This window comes from Anas acuta, chromosome Z (assembly GCF_963932015.1).
Source record: "Anas acuta chromosome Z, bAnaAcu1.1, whole genome shotgun sequence".
Taxonomy (NCBI): domain Eukaryota; kingdom Metazoa; phylum Chordata; class Aves; order Anseriformes; family Anatidae; genus Anas; species Anas acuta.
The window spans coordinates 7,483,066-7,503,104 of NC_089017.1; the positions used below are offsets into that span (position 1 = coordinate 7,483,066).

At 40.6% G+C, this 20,039-nt stretch overlaps 2 protein-coding genes across 4 annotated transcripts in view; one reads left to right on the forward strand and one right to left on the reverse strand.

The window, feature by feature from the left end:
- Positions 1-16,142, forward strand: DNAJC21 (DnaJ heat shock protein family (Hsp40) member C21). 2 transcript variants are annotated; one of them, XM_068666628.1, is made up of 12 exons: positions 1-239; positions 534-627; positions 3,881-4,004; positions 4,899-5,021; positions 9,230-9,534; positions 10,082-10,233; positions 10,591-10,678; positions 10,929-11,087; positions 11,677-11,716; positions 12,971-13,155; positions 13,565-13,640; positions 14,347-16,142. In XM_068666628.1, the coding sequence occupies exons 1-12, from the start codon at positions 143-145 to the stop codon at positions 14,509-14,511; spliced, it is 1,608 nt and encodes a 535-aa protein (XP_068522729.1). In that variant the 5' UTR covers positions 1-142; the 3' UTR covers positions 14,512-16,142. The 2 variants fall into 2 exon arrangements, with proteins under 2 accessions (XP_068522729.1, XP_068522730.1); XM_068666629.1 differs by having other exon boundaries at positions 13,568-13,640.
- Positions 11,369-20,039, reverse strand: part of AGXT2 (alanine--glyoxylate aminotransferase 2) — a 16,730-nt gene continuing 8,059 nt past the window's right edge. The window contains exons 10-15 of one of the 2 annotated variants that reach the window (XR_011091122.1): positions 19,429-19,561; positions 18,708-18,796; positions 17,583-17,732; positions 17,153-17,251; positions 15,607-16,856; positions 11,369-14,888 (exon numbers count right to left, since the gene is read on the reverse strand). Coding sequence is in view for 1 of the 2 variants with exons in the window: in XM_068666630.1 (XP_068522731.1) it covers positions 16,746-16,856; positions 17,153-17,251; positions 17,583-17,732; positions 18,708-18,796; positions 19,429-19,561 (582 nt within the window). In the remaining variant the exon portion in view is untranslated. Of the gene's footprint in view, positions 16,857-17,152; positions 17,252-17,582; positions 17,733-18,707; positions 18,797-19,428; positions 19,562-20,039 lie in introns of both variants that reach the window. The other variant, XM_068666630.1, reaches the window with a different exon arrangement.

Sequence of the window (20,039 nt, forward strand, 5' to 3'; positions counted from 1 at the left end):
GAGGAGCTCTGCGGGGCTCCTCCTCCTCGCTGCTCGGGCTCCTTATGGCTCCACCGGCTCCTCCTCCTCCTGCTCCGCCCGTTCTGCCGGCCGGCCGGCGCTCCCCGCAGCCGTCCCCTGCCCGCCCCGCGTCCCCTCCGCCATGCGGTGCCACTACGAGGTGCTGGGTGTCCGGCGCGACGCCGCCGAGGAGGAGCTGAAGCGGGCGTACCGGCGGCTGGCGCTCCGCTGGCACCCGGGTACGGACGCCGGCCTCAGGCGAGGCCCGGCCCGGCCGCAGGCCCCATGCCAAGCGGCCCCGGTCCCGGCCTCGACCTCCCCGGCCGTGTGGGGTGTGCGGTGGGGCGAGAAGGGGCAAAGGGAGGGGAGGGGAGGCTCCGGGGAAGCCTCTGAGGTGGCTCCGGAGCCGGGTGGCGGCACGGGGGAGGTGGGCACCGCACCTGTGGCGCCCTGCACTCGGCCCGGGTTCCTTCAGCGCTTGTGATGGGGGCTGCTGCTAGGCTCTGTGTAAAACTCAATAAATTACTTCACAGATAAGAACCTAGAGAACGCCGAGGAAGCCGCAGAACAGTTCAAGTTAATCCAGGCGGCGTATGATGTGCTCAGTGACCCTCAGGAGAGAGCGTGGTGAGTCGTATTTACCTGCTGGTAGGCTGCAAAATGTGCGTTTTCCCCTCCCCCCCCCGTGTGCGTTTTTTCCCCCCTCTTCTTTGAGTTCACCTCCTGGCCTTGCTGGTGGTGAGAGTGGGGCCTGTGTAGCAGCTGGAGTCAGCCTTCGTGGTGCTTTGCTCCAGCAAACCAGTAGTTGAGAGGCCTGAAGCTTCCTGAGGAGGCGTAGCTGCAGACCCACACCTTTCTCGCTGTATTTTGCGAGGTGGTGTAGGACTGGGCACTGGGGAGGTTCCCTGGGGTTGTGTTTGTGCTGGCCTCAGTTTCGTCCTCCTAGGGTGGGAAGCAGTTCGCATGTTAACTTAGGTATCCCTGTCCTGCTTTCAGCTAGAACAGAATTTTCTTCCTAGTAGCTGGTGGAATGCTGTGTTTTGGCTTAGGATGAGCAGAGTGCTGATAACACCCCGATGCTTTAATTGTTGCAGAGCAGTGCTTATACTAAGCCAAGGACATCTCAGCGTCTTGCTCTGTCCTGCCAACAGGCAGGCTGGGGGTGCAGTAAGAGCTGGGAGGGGACAGACCCAGGACAGGTGACCCAAACTAGCCCAAGGGGTATTCCATACCATCTGGGGTCATGCTAAACAATATATAGGGGTGGCTAGCTGGGGGAGGGGGCCGGCTGCTCGGGGTTAGGCTGGGCATCGGTCAGTGGGTGGTGAGCAATTGCATTGTGCATCACTTGTTTGTACACATTATTAGTAGTAGTACTATTATCACCATTGTATTACTATTATTATTACTATTTTCCTGTCTTATTAAACTGTCTTTATCTCAACTCACAGGCTTCACTTTCCATTTCTCTCCCCCATCCCAGAGAGGGAGGGGGAGGGTGAGCGAACGGCTGCGTGGTGTTTAGCTGCCGGCCGGGTTAAACCACGACAATCCCTCTGCTCACTATAACAGCCCTAACTTGAGATATGCACACGCATCTCTTTTTAAGAGGTTGCTAAGTTAAATGCTCCGCGTAACATTTTTCAAATGGGCTGAAGCATCTGTCTATCTATCTTATGCAGTCAAGAACACATAGGTACTAAGTTTGTCCTTTCTTAAAGTAGTGTTTTTCACTTGAAATATGCTAATTTATGGTGGTTTTTTGTGTGTGTGTGAGCAATTTTTGGGTGGTTTAGGTGTTCTCCTCGTTTCTGAAAGCTCACTGAAACAGCTTGCTCAAATGCTAGTGCTAGGTTTCTGTTGGGAAATTGTTACTATGGTTATTGCAGGTAAAGTCGTAGTAGGTAAACTAAAGGTCAAGAGATATTTAAGAGGTATATCAAGAGGTAGGACCCAGGGTTTTTTCTCTCTAAGAAGAGAGAAAAAAGTGCCCTCTTGGCTGCCAGGGCACACTGCTGGTTCACATTGAGCCTGCTGTGGACCAGCACCCCCAGATCCCATCCTGCTGGCCTGCTCCCCAGTCACTTATCTCCCAGGTTGTAGCTGTGTCCCATTGCCCTGTCCCAGGTGCAGCATTCATCATTTTCCTTTGTTGAACTTCATGTTGTTGATGATCACCCAATATTTTAAGGTATCTAGACCCCTCTGCAAGGCCTCTCATCCTTCCAGGCTTTCAGCAGCACCTCCCAGTTTACTATCAATGACAAACCTGCTGGATGTGTTTCACTCCTGCATGCAGATCATTGATAAATACGTGGAACAGGACTGGCCCTAGAATTCAGCCCTGGAGAGCACTGCTAGTGACCAGCCACCACCCAGACACAGCCCCACGCACTACACAACCCTCTGAGCTCTGCCAGTGAGCACCCAGCATAGTGTGAACCTGTTCATGTCACAGTTGGACAATTTGTCTAGAATGATGCTGTGAGGGACAGCATCAAATGCCTCCTAAAATCCAAAAAGATAAGTCTTCCACCTTTCCTTTGTCCACCAAGTGGGTGACCTTATCACAGAAGGAGATCAAAGTACTAAGGACGGACTTCACCTTCCTGAACCCGTGTTTGACTATGCCTGATGATTTCTTTGTTCGTTAACTGACTTTTAGTAGCATCCAGGACAGCCTTCTCCGTAACTCTTTAAGGGTTTTAGGTTAATCTAAGGTCAGCAGTTTTCTGGGTTCTCTCTCAAGCTTTTTTTGCAGAAAAGTAGAGTATCGGCTAGCTTCCAGCCAGCAGGGATCTTCCCAGACTCCCACAACCTCTGGTAAATTGTTGAGAAGGGTCCAGCTGTAACATCTCTAACTCTTTCAGCACTCCAGGTGAATCCTGTCAGGCCCCATGGACTTATGAATGTTTTGATGGTAGAGCTGTTTCAATTTTGGTGACCTCATATGGAAAGCCAATGCTCCCATAGTCATGGTCCTCTAATTCAGAGGATCAGGCAGCCTGAGATTTGTCATTACTCTTAAAAACTGAGGCAAAAAAGGCCTTAAAGGGCTCTGCCTTTTTCTCCTCCTTAGGTCACCACCTTTGCCAAGTATTAGTGTTTTCCTTAGACCTCCTCTTGCTGTTGACATAACTGAAAAAGCCTTTTTGTTGTCTGACACCACAGTGACCAGTGTCAACTCAAGGTGGGCTTTGGCTGTTCTTGTTTTCTTCCCATGCTTGCAAACCGCAGCTTTCTCATCTGCTTGTGAAGCCTGACCTGGCTTCCAGAGGTCATAAATTTTCTCCACCTGCCTTTATCCCGGGAGGAGCTCCCTGTTCAGCCAGTCCAGGCTTCTTCTCCACTTGCTTGACTTGTGGCACAGTGGGACTTCTGCTGATGGACTATTAAAAGGTGGTTCTTGAACAGTGACCAGCTCTCATTCACCCTAAACCCTCTAGAGTTGATTCCCAGGGGATGCTGCTAGCTAGCTGCCTGAGAAGTTTAAAGTTTGCTCTCTCAGGTCTAGGTTGGTAACTCCACTGACCTTTTTTCTCCCCACACAAAAAATGACTCCGTTATTTCATCATGGTCACTATGGCCAAGACACCTGCCATCACCTCTCCCTGAAGGCCTTCCCTACTCTCAAACAACAGATCGAGGAGAGCACCCATCCTGGCTGGCTCACTCGGTGCGTGTGACAAAAAGTTAATCTTCAGCATGCTGTAGGAGTTTCCCAGGCTTGCTTGTCCTGTCAGTATGATATTCCCAGTGTGTGCCTGGGAAGCTGAAGTTTTCCATAAAGATAAGGGTTACTGATCGAGAGATTGTGCTGTTACCTGTCTCGTACTGGGATCTGTTTCCTTATGTTACTGATGCTATGAATTTTTGTTAGGTATGATAACCACAGGGAGGCCCTGCTGAAAGGAGGAGTTGATGGAGACTATCAAGATGATAGTCTGGATCTGCTGCACTACTTCACTGTCAGCTGTTACTCTGGATACGGAGATGACGAAAAGGTGATGAATTAGTTCATCTTCAATGAATCAATTTAATTTTCAAGAAAAATGTCAGCATTTGCTTAGTGTTGAAAAGCTATGCATGGAGTTATTGAGCACAGGTGGTATAACAAGTGTTTGTATAAATCCACACTGGTTATCTAGGCAAGCTTTGATTCCTGCTGATTAAAAATTACTTAGTCAGGATTCCTAACTGAACTGTACAACTACAGGGTTTGTCTATGTTATTTACATGCACTGTATAGTGAGGCATTCTATTCCTTTGCAATAGCATCAGTTTGTTCAGTAATGTCTTTAACAAGCTAGAATGCTTCAAGCTAAGGAAAGACAATATGATAACAGTGCTTAGGTGAAGTGTTCTTCCAATAATTGAATTCCCTGTTGGATTTTAAGATAATCATAATTTAAAAAGCTCTAGGTGATTAGAATAACTCCTTTCAGAGAAAGTCCTTATGTCTTTGCATTACTACAGTAGGAGTGAGTTAGCAACAGCTTAATTTAAAAAAATAAAGATACAATTGGGATACATTCTTAGCAAATTTTGTATTTGGAACTTCCTCAAAGCTTGGTCCTGTGTACCTAGAAACTTATCAACATCTCCTGCATGATGTAGCTTTTTCGTTTGTTTGTTTGTTCAAAGTTTAATACAGGTGTTTGAAGTTTGAGAGAGACAGACGCTGAGGAATGAGACGATGGGAGCGTTGTTAAACAGAAGGGTCTTGCTGAGAAAATGCTTACAAAGCCTTTACTTGATTGCAAGTTGCTCTTGCAAACTGTAATTTTCTCTGAATTGTAATTTTTTCTGAAATATGCTACTTAATGTAGTTGAACATCTGTGCATTTATTATTGAGTAACGTAGAATGAATCATAGACTTTTTTTTTTTTAATTTCAGGGATTCTTTACAGTCTATCGACGAGTTTTTGAACAGATTGTAAGAGAAGAGATGGAGTATATGACCCAGGAAGATATTGAAGAATTCCCTACATTTGGATATTCCCAAAGTGACTATGATACGGTAAGAACAACTGTTAAACTAAACTAAAAGTAACACAGTTGTAATTACTTTGTGCCACACTGAAATCAAAGGAAAGGCTCCTGATCTCTGAGGTGAATACTAAAAACAAATATCTACTGTCTCTTAGATCATTACTATAAAGGAAGTGCTTGCAATATGATTCATAATACTTAGATGAATCAAAAGTGTCATTTCCTGTTGGACTGTATTAGTAGTCAGGCTTTTAGTGGTAGTGGTAGGTTGGCAAACAAACATTTCACAGGGCTAACCATCAATTATGCCAATGAAAATTAAGTGCAATGTTAAGCTTGAAACAAGGCTTTAAAAAAAAAAAAAAAGGATTTTCTCTTTACATCTTGATGAGAGTAGTTCACCAGTATTCTATTGCAATATACAATACAAATAAATATACATTATAGCAAGAGATAGAGAAATAGAGAAATGTATTACTTCTTACTAGCATATAGTATTGTGCCTTATTTAGGAAAACTAAGACTCATTCACTGCATCACATAGCCTGTAGGAAATGAGATATTTGGTTGACCTGACGTGCGAGCTCCAGCTATGATATTCCTGTCATCTACAATTATTCTGTAGTAGGATTCAACTTGCAGAATATTGCATTCCTACCTTATCTGGAGAAAATAATGCGTAGAGGACACTTGAGTTCTTCCCATCTGGTTTACCAAGCATTTGTTGTATTCTGTCAGACTTCTGTTTTTTAAAGGTTGCTAGTTCTTCTGCGTTGAAATAGTAAAAGTAATATTTGTTTTCCTTGTACTCACAAATATTCCTCCTAATTTGCTACTTCTCTCTGTCACTTTTAGTAGCATTGTACTGTGTGCTGAATTATTTATGAAATATAAAATGATACATACCTTAAAAAAGAGAAACTCTGACATTACAAAACTGGGCTAGAGTTAGAAACACTGTTACAAATCAGACTAAAAAGTGCCAGAATGGGTGTTTGAATTTGAGGTAACATTACAGGATGGCTTAAAAATTGAAATATTTCCTTGGGAGAGCATATTTAGTGTCTATGAAATTGTTGAAATCTATCTGTTGCTAGAAAAAGCTTGAAACATCATTTGGGAGCTCCTTGTGTTGAAACCATGGAATAAATATGATTATAGACCAAAAATTGTTTTTAATGCTATCAACTAGTAACTGCCAAAATGGCTGTAGTTCTAGAAGCAGCATCATTATACATGTACCTTGTTCACTCTGTTCAGGAAGCTGAATGCTTGCCTTTTTTTTTTTTTTTTAATGGGATCTAGTGATTTTTGGAATTATTTAATGGAAGGTAAACTTATTTAAATGGGAAACTTATTAATCCTTCTTTGCTTATATTCAAAGAGACAGTCAGAAGAATTGCTGCAGCCAAATTTCTGCTCAGTGGGAGTATGGTGGGAAAAGAGATTTAGAAGGGAGCTACAAAAACTGTACAGAGGCTTTAAAATCTTTGGTGTGAGTGTTCTCTGATTCAGCCTACAGAGTTAACTCCCAGAAAGTTTGAGAGGTGACTCAAAAAAACACGAGGCAGTCAGGGAAGATATTCTTATGTCTGTGACTTAACAAGACTTCATGAGAAGAGAATAATTTTAGGTCAGTTAGATGCAGAAACAGAAGTAATCAGCTCCAATTATATGTAGTAAGCAAAGCAAAATCCACCTGAGAGTTCAGCAAGAGCTGGTTTGTAGTCTTCTGGAGTGAGGACTTAGGTGGACTTGTGTCGTGGTTCCGCTCGAGTGGGCAGCCGAGCTCCACCACAGCTGCTCTCTCACTCCCCCTTCTCAAAAGGAAGGGGGAGAAAATATGTGAAAAGGACTCAAGGATTGAGATAAGGATGAGAAAATCACGCAATAATTGTAACAAATTAGTAGCAAATTGTAGCAAAACAGACTCAGCATAAGAAGAGAGATAGTAAGATTTATTGCTCATTACTAACAAGCTAGAGAAGTGAGAAACAAAGGAAAGAAACCAAAAGCACCTTCCCCCCCTCCACCCTCTTCCACCTCCTCCCCCCGAGCGGCGCAGGGGAACGGGGGAATGGGGGTTATGGTCAGCCTACAGCACTTCTCCGCCGCTCCTTCTTGGTCACTCTCGTCCCCAGTGCTGTGGGGTCCCACCGACGGGATGCAGTCCTTGATGAACTGATCCGGCGTGGGCTTCCCACAGGCAGCAGCTCTTCCAGAACTGCTCCAGATATGGGTCCGTACCACGGGCTCCATCCCTCAGGAGCAAACTGCTCCAACCTGGGTCCCCCACGGGCAGCAGCTCCTGCCAGGTCACCTGCTCCTGCGTGGGCTCCTCTCCACGGGCTACAGGTCCGGCCCGGAATCTGCTCCGGCAGGGGTCTTCCACAGGCGGCAGCCTCCATCAGTGCAGGGCCACCTGCTCCACCGTGGTCTCCTCCACGGGCTGCAGCGTGGAAGCCTTCTCCACCGTGGTACTCCATGGGCTGCAGGGGGACATCCTGCTTCACCATGGTCCTCACCACAGGCTGCAGGGGACTTCTGCTTCGGCGCCTGGAGCACCTCTCCCCCTCCTTCTACACTGACCTTGGCACCTGCAAGGCCGTTCCTCACTCCTCTCACTCTCCCGGCTGCTGTTTGGCACAACGTTTTTTTCCCTGTCTTAAATCTGCTCTCACAGAGGCGCAAAACAACATCGCTTATTGGCTCAGCTCTGGAAAACAATGGGGCCCTTCCCAAACATGGGGCAGCTTCTAGATCTTTCTCACAGAAACCACCTCTATGGCTCCCTGCTACCAAAACCTTGCCACGTAAACCCACTACAACTTGTATTTCAGGTAGCCGCAGAGGAGGACGAAAATCTCACAGCTCATACAGCTGGTGAAGGGACAGGTGGTTCCTGTCATCAGCTGATGGCCTTGCATCTTTCTACACAGAAGATTCCTCCTTCTAGAGCACAAATTTGAGCTAATAGTCTATCATCACTTAGATTATTGGACAAAATGTCCAATATGTATATATGTCATAGATATATATAGCTGGATTTTAGTGGCAGCAGAGAAAAACTTCATAGCTACTTATCTGCCAGAGGCCACAGCCATGAACTTTCACATGTAGATAAGCTGTTAGAAATTAGTGTTGAGGAGATAATAACTGTAGCCCAATGAATACCAGTGACATAAAGAGAAGAAGAAATACTGGCAGAAGAGATGTGAAACTGTTAAATTGAAGAACAGGACTTAATACTGTGAAGTGCTCCAAAATACAGAACAGTAGTGAGCAGGGATAAGTAGTAAAAAGTCAGTTTAATGGACAAGTAATTTTTTAAAAAAATCAGACATATTTTGTTTCCCAAATGTACAGAATGCAGAAGGTTAGTAATTATTTGGAGAGGAATGTGGAGAATAAAACAAAAAATCGTTATGCAACCTTACTAATTCAGTTATTGCTCATGAGTAGTAGAAGAAAGGAGAATAAGTAAAGATGATTTGCTGTTTCTTCTAATGTGAGAGCTGGAGGGCATCATTTTAACCAGCAGTTATATAACACAACAAAATAGGAGTAAGTGCGTCTTCACATAAATCGTCGTTGAACTGCACAAATCACAGCTCCGTGTTACTCTATATTGCCAAAAATTTACATAAATTAGGAAAATAAATATTAAACATTCACAAAAGAAAAATGAATTGAGGGCTATTAAACAGTTTCTCTCTTGTTCTGGAAGCAGAGAGAATATAGTGGGGAGAAACAATATTTTGTATTTGCCATATGTTTTGTCGGTCTTTTTGTGCTGGTTGTTGGCCACTGATAGAAATGTACGGATGACCTTTGGTGTAATGTGATACAGTGGCTGTTACACAATACACGTGTCTGCTTATGTACAGAATGTCTGATTCTGGTTTTGCTTTCCCATTTGAAAGGAAAAATACAGCAAAGATAAGTGACTGGGCACTAGCGTTAGCATGGTCCATTCCTAAAAGGGGATAATTCTAGAAACTGGAGTTTAGAATAGTTTAATAGATAGGTTGTTAGCTTGCTGTGTTGTGAAATTTTAAAGATGATACTACAGGTTTCTCTAAACCTTCCTGTGATCTATTTATATTATACTCTGGGGAAGAAACAGTGGCCTGTATAGAAATCTCTATGCAAAACTGCTACAAAAGACCTAATTTATTTGGTGAGTTCTTAGCCCCCTCCCTAATAAAGTGCTTTGTTCTTTTTTAATTTTAACAGGTAGTCCACCCTTTCTATGCATACTGGCAGAGCTTCTGTACTCAGAAAACCTTTGCATGGAAAGAAGAATATGACACACGACAAGCATCAAACCGCTGGGAGAAACGAGCTATGGAAAAAGAGAACAAGAAAACTAGAGATAAAGCAAGGAAAGAGAGGAATGAACTGGTCCGTCAGCTGGTAGCCTTTATTCGTAAAAGGGATAAAAGAGTACAGGCTCATAGAAAACTTGTAGAAGAGCAGAATGCAGAAAAACTTAGGAAAGCAGAGGAATTGCGGAGGCAGCAGAAACTCAAACAAGCCAAGTATGTAAATGTGGAACAAATTATTTATTTTAAACCTGGACAACTATCCATGTGGGTGCCATGTAGAGTTAGATTCTAATGATAGCTGCAGTTGCTCTTTCAAAAACTCTTGAAAATTCTTTTGAGACTTGGTCTCAAGTGTAACCTTTCAAAAAATTGTATTGTAGTATACCAAGCACGCTTTCGTAGCACAGAGTCAAGTAGCAATGTGCTAGTGGGCTTTGCATTGCTGTAATGTACATGGGATCGTGTAGCAGGTAAAAGCAGCTGTACTTCTTTTAGGATCGAGAAGACTTTTCCCGCTGTGAGCTTGATATTTACCATGCTGCAGTACTTTTCCTGCCTGACATTCGAGCAGGATCTGCTTATGCTTATACCTCCTTACTTGCAGTGTCAGTATGCCCACTGACATAACCAAGTACTTGCTTAGATTTCCAGGCCCTCCTGAAATACTGGAGAAGAGCAACTTATCTTTTAAATAATACAGTTTCTGTATTTCCCAGCTCATAAATGTGAAGTAGAAGTTACTGTATTATTCTATTTACAGGCTTGCTGAGCAGTATAAAGAGCAGAGCTGGATAACTATGTCAGATCTGGAGAGGGAACTGCAAGAGATGGAGGCACAATATGAAAAGGAATTTGGAGATGGATCAGATGATGATGAACTAGAAGAACAGGAGACAAAAGAAGGCATCGAAGGTATGGGGTGTGGTGGTATGAGATGTGGCGGGTTGTTGCTGTGTCAATATTGGCTCACTGCACCTCAAGCCACAGCTTCACAGCTCTGGTGCAAGTCCTGTGCTGTGCCTCCAAATGAGGTGTGCCAGGTTAGAGGCTGGCTTTCAGATGTTTTCCATGGAACATGAGAAGACATCAAACTACAGCTGTTAATTTATGCTAATGTATGATTTGCTGACATGGTCTTGATTTCTCTGCACATCAGCAATACTGAAGAAGCTGAATGTCAGTATTGTGACTTTCTTGGGGTTTTAAGAGTAACTTACTCAAAAATTGGTCCTCTGACTTTGTCTCTCCAATCCCCATTTGTTTCTTCAGACAAACTGAGTGACGAGGCTGAAGAAAGTGAATTTGCTGATGATCTCTACTGCCCTGCTTGTGACAAATCATTCAAAACTGAGAAAGCGTAAGTGTGTGTGTATGGTTGGGAATTTCTTCATGCTGAGGGTGGGGATTGTTGCTTTTTAACTTTTAAAAAAGCCTTTTAAGGACTCGAACTTCACATCATGGTCGTTGTCTTCTTTCCAGTAGAGACATTGTCAGGGTGTAATTTTCCATTCTTAGCAGTGATGGATAATGGGCCAGTTATTAATTTATTTGCAAATGCAACAATATCTGCTCAGCTACCTGTAGTAACTATTTGCTGGTCTTCACAGCATGAAGAACCATGAAAAATCAAAGAAACATCGAGAGATGGTAGCACTGTTACGACAGCAACTGGAAGAAGAAGAAGGGAAATTTCCTGCATCTTTGGATGATGCAAATGGAATAGATACTAAAGAGGATGAAGAAACAGAAGAGATGCCCAAACAAAAGTACTTAAAATTATTTTTAGTTATGTTATGATTAATGATTTAATTAAAACTTGAAGGGCTACAGAGAGCTTCTGACTGAATTTATTATCATGTTGGAACTCATAGTATCATGTAATTCAAAATATTTCTTTGTGTAAGAGTATCAGTAGAATGCATGCATTAGTATGGCTGAGTTCAGCTGTCAGATTTTTCAGATGGGAACATCCTACAGGCCCAGTGTTTTTTGATTTAGTTATGGGACTCTTTGTCAGTTGGGTGCTGGCACACGCAGAAAATGAGTGTACTTGAAATTAAATTGAATTTGTTTAATAAGTTGTACAACTTCATTTTTTGACTGGAAAAACATAAAACCAACTAGCTCATTACTACCTTTCTGTTCAGTCTGAACAGAATAAGTGTTTTTCTAAATGCAATGAATAGTTAGGAGAACTGTTATTTTCACTTCAGATATGAATCGTTTCCTAGTTGTGGCCACTATTCTAATACCATGTTATGATGTTAAACAAAAATATAACTTCATAACTTTCTAGAAATTGTATTCATTTTCACTTTTTTTCAAAGAGTTCATTTTGCATTCTTATCTTTACAGGCTCTCCAAGAAGCAGAAGAAGAAACAGAAAACAATGACGGTAGGGAGTCAGACGTAATGAAATTCAGGGAACTTTACAATCCTTTTTAACACATAATATGATAATATATCTCATAAATATAACTTTATTCTGTTAGTACAGGTCCTACTAAATGTAGTGCTGGTTCCAAAAAGCTTGTGGGCTGAAGTGTAAGGAAAAGAGAGAGAAAAAGTTTCAAGAAAAAAGATACAGGAAATACAGGGAAACATGCAGATAAAGAGTGAACACAAGGAATTGATAAGAAAGACCAGCAGTGGCCCTAGTGCAGTAGCAACTTAATTGTTTGGTAATAGTTTTCTGATTTGGCTGCTAGACCTGGTAAAATGTACTGTTTGTAAATTATTTTTTTTGGCATCTTACTGACCCTGTGTGGTTGTTGGAGTGAACGCATCCATTCCACCTTTTACTTGCATTGCAAACACCAGTAATGCCACCCACCAGAACATGGGTGGCACTCCTGCATAGCTGAGCTGGAACCTTCTTGTGCAGAGAGATTCTTCTGGAAATGTAACTTCGATCCTCTACGAAGTTTTACTGAGTGCAGGAATCACTACAGTTTTTGTTTTGTTTTCCTGGAGGTACACAGCTTAGCTAAGTCTTTTTCAGGTAGTTTTAAGTCCACAAGTTAAGTTTTATATTGCATACTAGAGGTGGTATATTCAATAACATAGTGTTAGGTCAAACCTAATTATTTTGCTTTTGTGACTTTAGCAATTTTGTTTCAGACATGCTCAGACATAGATAGACCTTTGCCAAACTTAGTCTTGACTCAAATTTTGTGTTCTGGTACTTGGAGAAGTTTAGCAGTGTTTTCAAAAGTTAAGGGGGGGAAATAGCGTGTTTAGCTTCCGTCAGTAGAATAATTGTGTCCTAATGCACACATCTGGCACAAAAAACTTTAGCCTAAACAATTACCATTTGGCAAAGTTGTAAACAAAACCACTATCTTATAATGTGAAATGGGAGCCCTGTGATTAACTCTGTAAGTAATTAAAAGCTACCTTTGTTCTTATGTTCCATAGCTTTTGAGGCTGTTTTATTGGTGTTTCGTCCCTTCGTCACAGGTGGTCTCATCTTTCGAAAAGGGAACTAAGATTTTATCTGTTACAGTCTCACTGAAAACACAGTGTAAAATTCAGAGGGTTGATGGCTTTGTGTGTTACACCCATGTTTTGAGGTAAATGAGTATAACAGTATAAACATAATCACTAATGAACTTAAAGATGCTTACTTGCATTTATTGTCTTTGGACAGATTTATGAGGACTCTTTTGATAAAAGTGCTGATGAAGAAACAGCTGAGCAAAAGGAGGTGCCATGTGTGGACAAGGACACAGCAGAGGAATTGGTAAATGATGGCCAAAGATGTGCTGTGTCAGAGGAAAGAAGTGCTTCAGAGGATAGCAGCCAAGTAAATGAAGCACAAAGTGAAGTGAAAAGGTGCGCTGACTTGCTATATAGCAGTGATTGACATTCTATGTCATGTCTGATACCGTTAAACAAGTCTAGATTTAAGTCTAGATTTTTCACACCAAGTAAATTGGGAGGTCTACTCCACTAAATCAGAGTTGAATAAAAATGGTACAAACCAAGGAGTGTTAGGATTTACTCTGGAAAAGGTATTAGACTGCAAATCAGTGCCACACATTTACCAGCATCTGATCCATCATCTAGCTGAATCTTGAGACTGACAGTTGATCATATAAATGACAGTTCTTTTTTCTGAACACACTTGTGTTGTGCGAAGGAAGAACTGGGGAAATTAGGAGAAACTTTGCTCTGAAAGACTACTCTTTAGTGTTAATTTGAATATCTTGTGCACTGATCTTGCTTTCTCTTTGTCTATCAGCAGTGCTAAGCCTAAAGGTAAAAAAGCCAAGGATGCAAAAAAGTCTGCCAAGGCATCTTCAGAACATCCAACAACGGTATGTCAAATTAGTAATGCTACTAATCATGTCATTTAATTACAAACATGTAATTACAAACATGATTGTTGGTTTGAATTCTAGACAAATATTCTATTCCAATTTACTGCTTGTTTTTTTAGTAATTTAAATAGGTGACTTCTCTTCCTGTGATTTTTATTAGAATCTGCAATATTGGAACATCGGATCTTGTCTTTGCAGAGAAAAGTAGGACTAAATTTCACTTCTAAGAGAGTGGCAAGATCTCAGTATTCAAAGCAGTTTAAACAAACAAAAAGTAGACAAGACAGCTGTTGTCATTAGTCAGTACCGTTTGCATCTTTCCCAATATTGATGATTCCCAGTAAGAGTGAACTCTTATATTAACTAGAGCTAAGACATACTGAATTCAGTAAATTTCAGAAATGAAAGTGGTATGTGTATAGTCTTCTTTAGTCAGATGAGATCAAATGTAATCTAATGTATCATAAATGGGATTTGCAAAGCTTCTGTTTTGTTCTAGGCTTTACTTAGCACTCCTTAAAATTCTAAGAGGCCATATTTGTAATGTTTGTTTTTTATTGTTAATCAGTAATGGGATTTTAATTATAGAAACAAACAACTTAATCACATTTCATTGTTTAAGAAAAGCTACGTGTAACCAGTTGGTGCATTCTATTTATTATGCATTCTGTAAAAAAGTTAATCTTTCTTTTTTCCCTTGTAGAATGAAGTTCCCATTCACTGTGTAACCTGCAACTGTGCATTTCCATCCCGAAATAAACTGTTTGAACATCTAAAATTGACAGGACATGCAAAAGCAACACAAGCACCAACTGTAAATGGAGCTGTACACACCAGAAGCAAAAAAGAGAAACGTAAAAACAGATAGAACTTAGATACAGTGACAGTCTCTGGAATCATACATAAAAAATCTCCCAAAATGGAGAAGTGTGCATTGCCTGTATTTTGAGGTAAACAGAGCAGGCAACTCCAACTTTGGAAGGAGGAAGGAAAAAAATGTAACAAAAGGAACGTTATCTTGTGAAGCAACCTGTGCTTTCGTTTGTTTTTACCAGCCGTTCTTTACTGACTGAATTTGGCTTACCCTTCCAGCAGATTTCATGCTGAAGGGGAAAAAATAGTGTTTTAAAGCTAGTTGCCTTGCATTCTTGTTGAAACTTGCATGGATGCAACCTATGCAGAAGGAATAAATTATTTTAACATGTTGCTATTTTTTTTGAGAGAAAACTGATTTAAGAATGGACTCTGCTGCTTTGATCATCTGTTAAAGATGAAATATGAACCAGGGCAAGGGGAAAAAACAGGCTTTTCTGCCATCCTCAATGGCCTTTTCAAACTAATTAGCAGACAAAAGAGAAAAGAGTAAGATGACAAAGCTGGTTAATCGCGGCTTTGGCAGTCCCTATTAGTTCTGTATGTGTGCCTGCATGCCAGGTGTGTGTGAGAGGGACAAAAAACCTTGCTGGAGTAAGTGGGGAGGAGGGCGATGAAAACTGAGAAGTTGGTGTTAATGTATGTGAGGTGAGCTGCATGTGGGAAGTCTGTCCCTCAGCACGTTTAACTTATATATTCCTATTTGACTGGGGAATGGTGTGAATTAGAGACACCTGTCTACATTTTTTCTTTTGATTTCTAATGAAAAACAAAATGGGAGCTGGTATTATGCCTCTGTTTAAATGCATAATCTGCTTCAACTTGAATAGCACTTAAAAAAAAAAAAAAAGTGAGACAAACACCTGATTTTGGAGTGTAAGTGTAGGAAAGAACTTTACAAATCAAATTGTGAATGCAGTTAGAGAATGCAATGCTCAGGGAGGGCTGGGGCTCTAGTCTGATAGTAAACCCTGAGAGTTGATAAAAGCAATGATCTTGCCTTATCCAAGTTGCTCTAACATTTCAGCTCATCAGACAAAATTGCAGAACACAGTACCATTGTTGGGGTAAGAAATTATTCAAATGTTACAATTTGAACCAAAGTAAAATGACTAATGTACAGTTCTTACTAACAGCCAGCAATTATACTTTTTTTTTCTTGAGAGTGAGGGAGGTAATGAACTTCTTTTTTTTCCCAAAAAGTGGTTATGTAAGAAATGCTGCACCTTATTTCCCCAGCCAGATTTTGCATCTTGCTAAATGACTAATTGGTGTGCTGTGCAATCCTAAAAGCAGCAGGAGGAAAATAAAAGCATTTTTGGAGAGGATGATGACTGGATTAGAGCCCCATATAAAAGAATTAGTGTAATTAGAACCTTTACAATTAGTGTGCACAGATATTTTTTTTTTGTGCTTTTAGTGTGCACAAATTACAGTGCTTCCTTGTAGTAAGGGTAAACACTTTTAGCACTGTTTGAAAGCTGCACTTATGTTCTCCTCAGAGTGGTTCCTAGCCCAAATAACTGTGTGAAATCTCTCATTGTGGGACTGAGGGTGAGACTAAAACCCTGCACTGTTACCTTTGAGTTAATTATTTTTCTTATTTAAATAAAGTCAAATACTTCATCACTGTCTGTCTTTACAAATGTTCCTGAGTATTGAGTGTAAGAGGGAAGGTTGTGGTGGCTGTGGGGGTGACCACAGTGGAAGATGGTCAGGGACTACCCTGCACTGGTCACAGCTGGCTCTGCAACAGTCCCACCACATGCTCAGTTAAGCGGGAGTTTGTGTTGCCTCTGTGAAAACAGCAAATGCTGTGAGACACAGGAACAAGGCCATAGCAGCAAGAGGCACTCCATGGTGGTACCTGTAACACCTCCAGAGTGACGGTAGCCTGGTGGAGGACCTGTGCTGGTGCATAGGAAACAAGTGAGACAGAAAGAGCAGCAGAAGAAAAGAGTAAGGAACAAAGAGCATCAGAATGAAACCATTCTGTCCTAGTGTCACATGTTGCATTGTTAAAGACAACTGTAGTACTGAAGAGTATTTTTACAAAACAGATTAGAGGCATTATTTGAAGTCTGGCTCTGTAAGAGTAGTCTTAATGATGCTGACACATTTTATCTTCAAACTATGATTCTTCTTGTCCTGTGTAGATTAGTGCTGAGTCTGGATGGCAAGTATCATGGATTCATTCAATTGCATCTCGTGTACAGAAATAAGTCGAGTCTACTTTGCAGCTACTCTTCTCATGTGTCTCTCTAATGCAGTATGAATTACTTCAACAGCGAAGTCAGCATCCTTTTTAGTGATGCACATAGGAGGTTTAATTCTAAATGTCTGAGAAGGAAAAATTAAAAAAAAGACATCCTTATACTTGTAGGGGAAGAACACAGGTTATAGCAGCCCTTCTAGGTTAGTGCTCACACTTTGCCACACAATCTAACCATAGGTATGGAAAAATAATAGAACTGCAGAGCTGGGACCAAGGCCTCTTTGATAAGTGTGCCCCGAACTAGTTGAGCACTAGTTTCTAACTAGTTCTAGCACTAGTTTCAGAAAAGAAACAAATAGCTCCTGCTTGGTTTGTAAACCAGGCAAAATCAGTATAGTTAATTTAACCAGAAGTTCTATACCTGATTGTAGAGTCCTCCTCTTCCAATTAGAACACCCATATCTTTACAATCTTCCCAGATCTCACTGATTTCTTCAGTTGGAAGAGGGTGGCGACTGTCCTATGGGAAGTAAACATTAAACTAAGATAAATTTATAAAATTCTAGATTTATAAATTAATTCTAAGAAAAAGATATATATTCCAGTTATTCCCATATATCCTACTCCCATCTCTGTCTGAAAACTTCAGTTGCATAATTTAATCTGCTTTCTAAGATGGCTTTATGCAATTAAAGTGCACAAGTCACTGTTTACACAAAGCTTGTGAGATATTTGAAATGCTGGCATCTTCTGGCTCATTTTTAGCCAGAGCAATGCTTTCTCACTCCACTTTTTTAAGTAAAACACTCAGTGGCATTGAAAGGAATTAAGGAATAAAGTAAATAATCAACCTTATCTGTCACCATCTCTATCCCAATCATAAGTCCCTTGCCACGGACATCTCCAACAATCTCAAATTTATCCCGTAGTTTAGCAAGCTCCAGTAGCATATACGTTCCCACATCCTCGCTGTTTTTTTGTAGATGATCTTCTTCAATAGCCTAGGTAGAATGATGCACAATGACAATGTTGCAGGACAAGCTTCTAACACATCTGTTTGTTTAATACCCTGTAAGATCAATGACACATCATCCTCTCAACGCTCACAGATTTGCATAATATGTTCCTTCACTACTGTGGTATTTAAAATCCTTCACTACTATGGTATTTCATTTTTTCCAATCTACTAATAGCATCAGATTAAAACTGAACAAAATATTTTGATGTTGCTCCATCCTTTTGCACATTTTACTTGTTATTCCATAATCATATTGCGGTAATTCATGCTCACACACAGTCATGGATGAAAAATACCTGACCATCAGGATTATTTTCAAAATCTTACCCAAAATATTTTAAAACTTTCTCCAGCACCGTAAGTATATAACTTGACAAGGCATACCTATTGGTACTAGGTAGCCTTTTAGGAAACAGCTTGAGTGCTTTAATTAGATTCATCAACACTCATCAATGCTTTTTAAATGCAATTTTTCATACTCTGCTCTATTCATCAAAGTTCTGACATGCAACCAGCTATCAGCACTGATGTGCACAACTTAATTTACAAACTTAAAGTGTACTTTAATAAAATTCACATAAGAAAAAGAATTACAAAAATTAAAGTGATACTTTTCCTTTTTTTTTTTTTCCTTAACTCATTGTCTTTCAACTCCATTTTATTTTTTGCCTAGCTGACAACCCCTTCAGACTTGCTTCAGATAGGTTCAAAGTAATGTCCAAGATGAAGACTACAAATGACTCCTACTCCTGCCTAAAGGGATGAAACTTTTGCAGTAGAACTAATCAGGAACTTGTATTTTTCCTACACATAAAGCGCCCTGCCTATATATAAATAATACTTTATGTGTTTATACAGTTACGAAATTGTCCACACATAACTTTATAATAAGAACAAATGCAAGCATTTTTTATCCAGAAAAAGCTTGGAATACATCAATTCATAATGTTCTCCCTACATCAAGAACTGCAGCTCCAACTACGCAGGCTAAAGGGTTTCCTCCAAATGTATTGAAATGAAGGTTTTGAGCCAAAGAATTTGCAATCTCTAGAAGAGAAAAACAAAACCAAAAAACATTAATTAGTCTTACAGTTGTTTTACATTTGGTAACAGTACTTACCTGCGTTAACTTAAAATATTGCTGTGCTTCTACCCTGATTCTCCGAAGTGACAGACCATAATACTGCCAAAACTACAGTTTAATAGATGCTAAAGACAGACTTTAAAATGGTCACACTTTAAAATAATCTAGTCAGTTGTCTCCTTGGGCCAACATCTACAAATTTTCTTAACCAGACTCAGTGAGTCATTCATATGAATCAAGTAGCTGGCTAACATATTGTCTTCTCTTAGTGCACTGATTATTAAAATGGAAAATTCAAAGATTTTCAGGATTTCTTACAAGGTGTTTCTTTTCAGGATTTCTATGACAAGGTCATCTCTGCTTCAGTTATGCAATTAACCCCATCTAAATAAAGCTTTTCACTGGTAAAAGCAGAGCTCTAGGTAAAACCAGTCAGTAATGAGAAACCAATTCATTTACCTCAAAAGACAGCTTGAAACCAAGATCATTAATAAAGCTCAGCTGTTTGAATACACATCTCTCCAGTAAGTAACTATGGTATAGTACATTTTGTATTTGCTCTACTTTAATTCTTATCAGGACAGAACACTTATACCTTTTGTGGTAACAACAGCTGCCATGGGAAAGCCATTACCAATTCCTTTTGCCAAAGTAACAATGTCAGGGACTACACCATGCGTTTGAAATCCCCAGAAATGGCTGCCTGTTCGTCCAAATCCTGTCTGTACCTTTCAAAGGAAAAATCCGGAGAAACCTCCATCACTTTCTCACATTTTACAATATGGCTTCTTTCTATTTTCATTCAATTTTTGCTGATTTTCATTACACTGCAACCATACCTTGAATCAACTATTGTAGAAAGATCCTTACTCAGGTGGCTTTGTACAAAATATTATTTACTACAATTGGGTTTTTCTTTTGCATATTACACAGCCAACATCACACCATGTCTTAGGCATGGTGAAATGCACAAATATGCTGCAGCTTCCATTTCAAAATGGAGAGGAAATGCAGCTGCTTACCACATTTCAAAATTGCAGTCCCATGATTGCTGATTTCTACCACTACAATGCTTGACATACATATCACAGTCACTTTGAAGAGTTCATTAATATTTCAAAATGGCCTTAGGTAAGCAAATTTTATTTATGAAATGTATTTGCAGAGGTATAGTAAAAGAACCCCGTTCTAGAGTTGCCAATGTAC

Coding starts and splice junctions, on each gene's coding strand:
- DNAJC21 (XM_068666628.1), top strand. CDS start 143: ATGCGGTGCCACTACGAGGTGCTGGGTGTCCGGCGCGACGCCGCCGAG. Junction 9,535..10,081: donor CAGAAACTCAAACAAGCCAA/GTATGTAAATGT, acceptor TTCTATTTACAG/GCTTGCTGAGCAGTATAAAG. Junction 10,234..10,590: donor GACAAAAGAAGGCATCGAAG/GTATGGGGTGTG, acceptor TTGTTTCTTCAG/ACAAACTGAGTGACGAGGCT.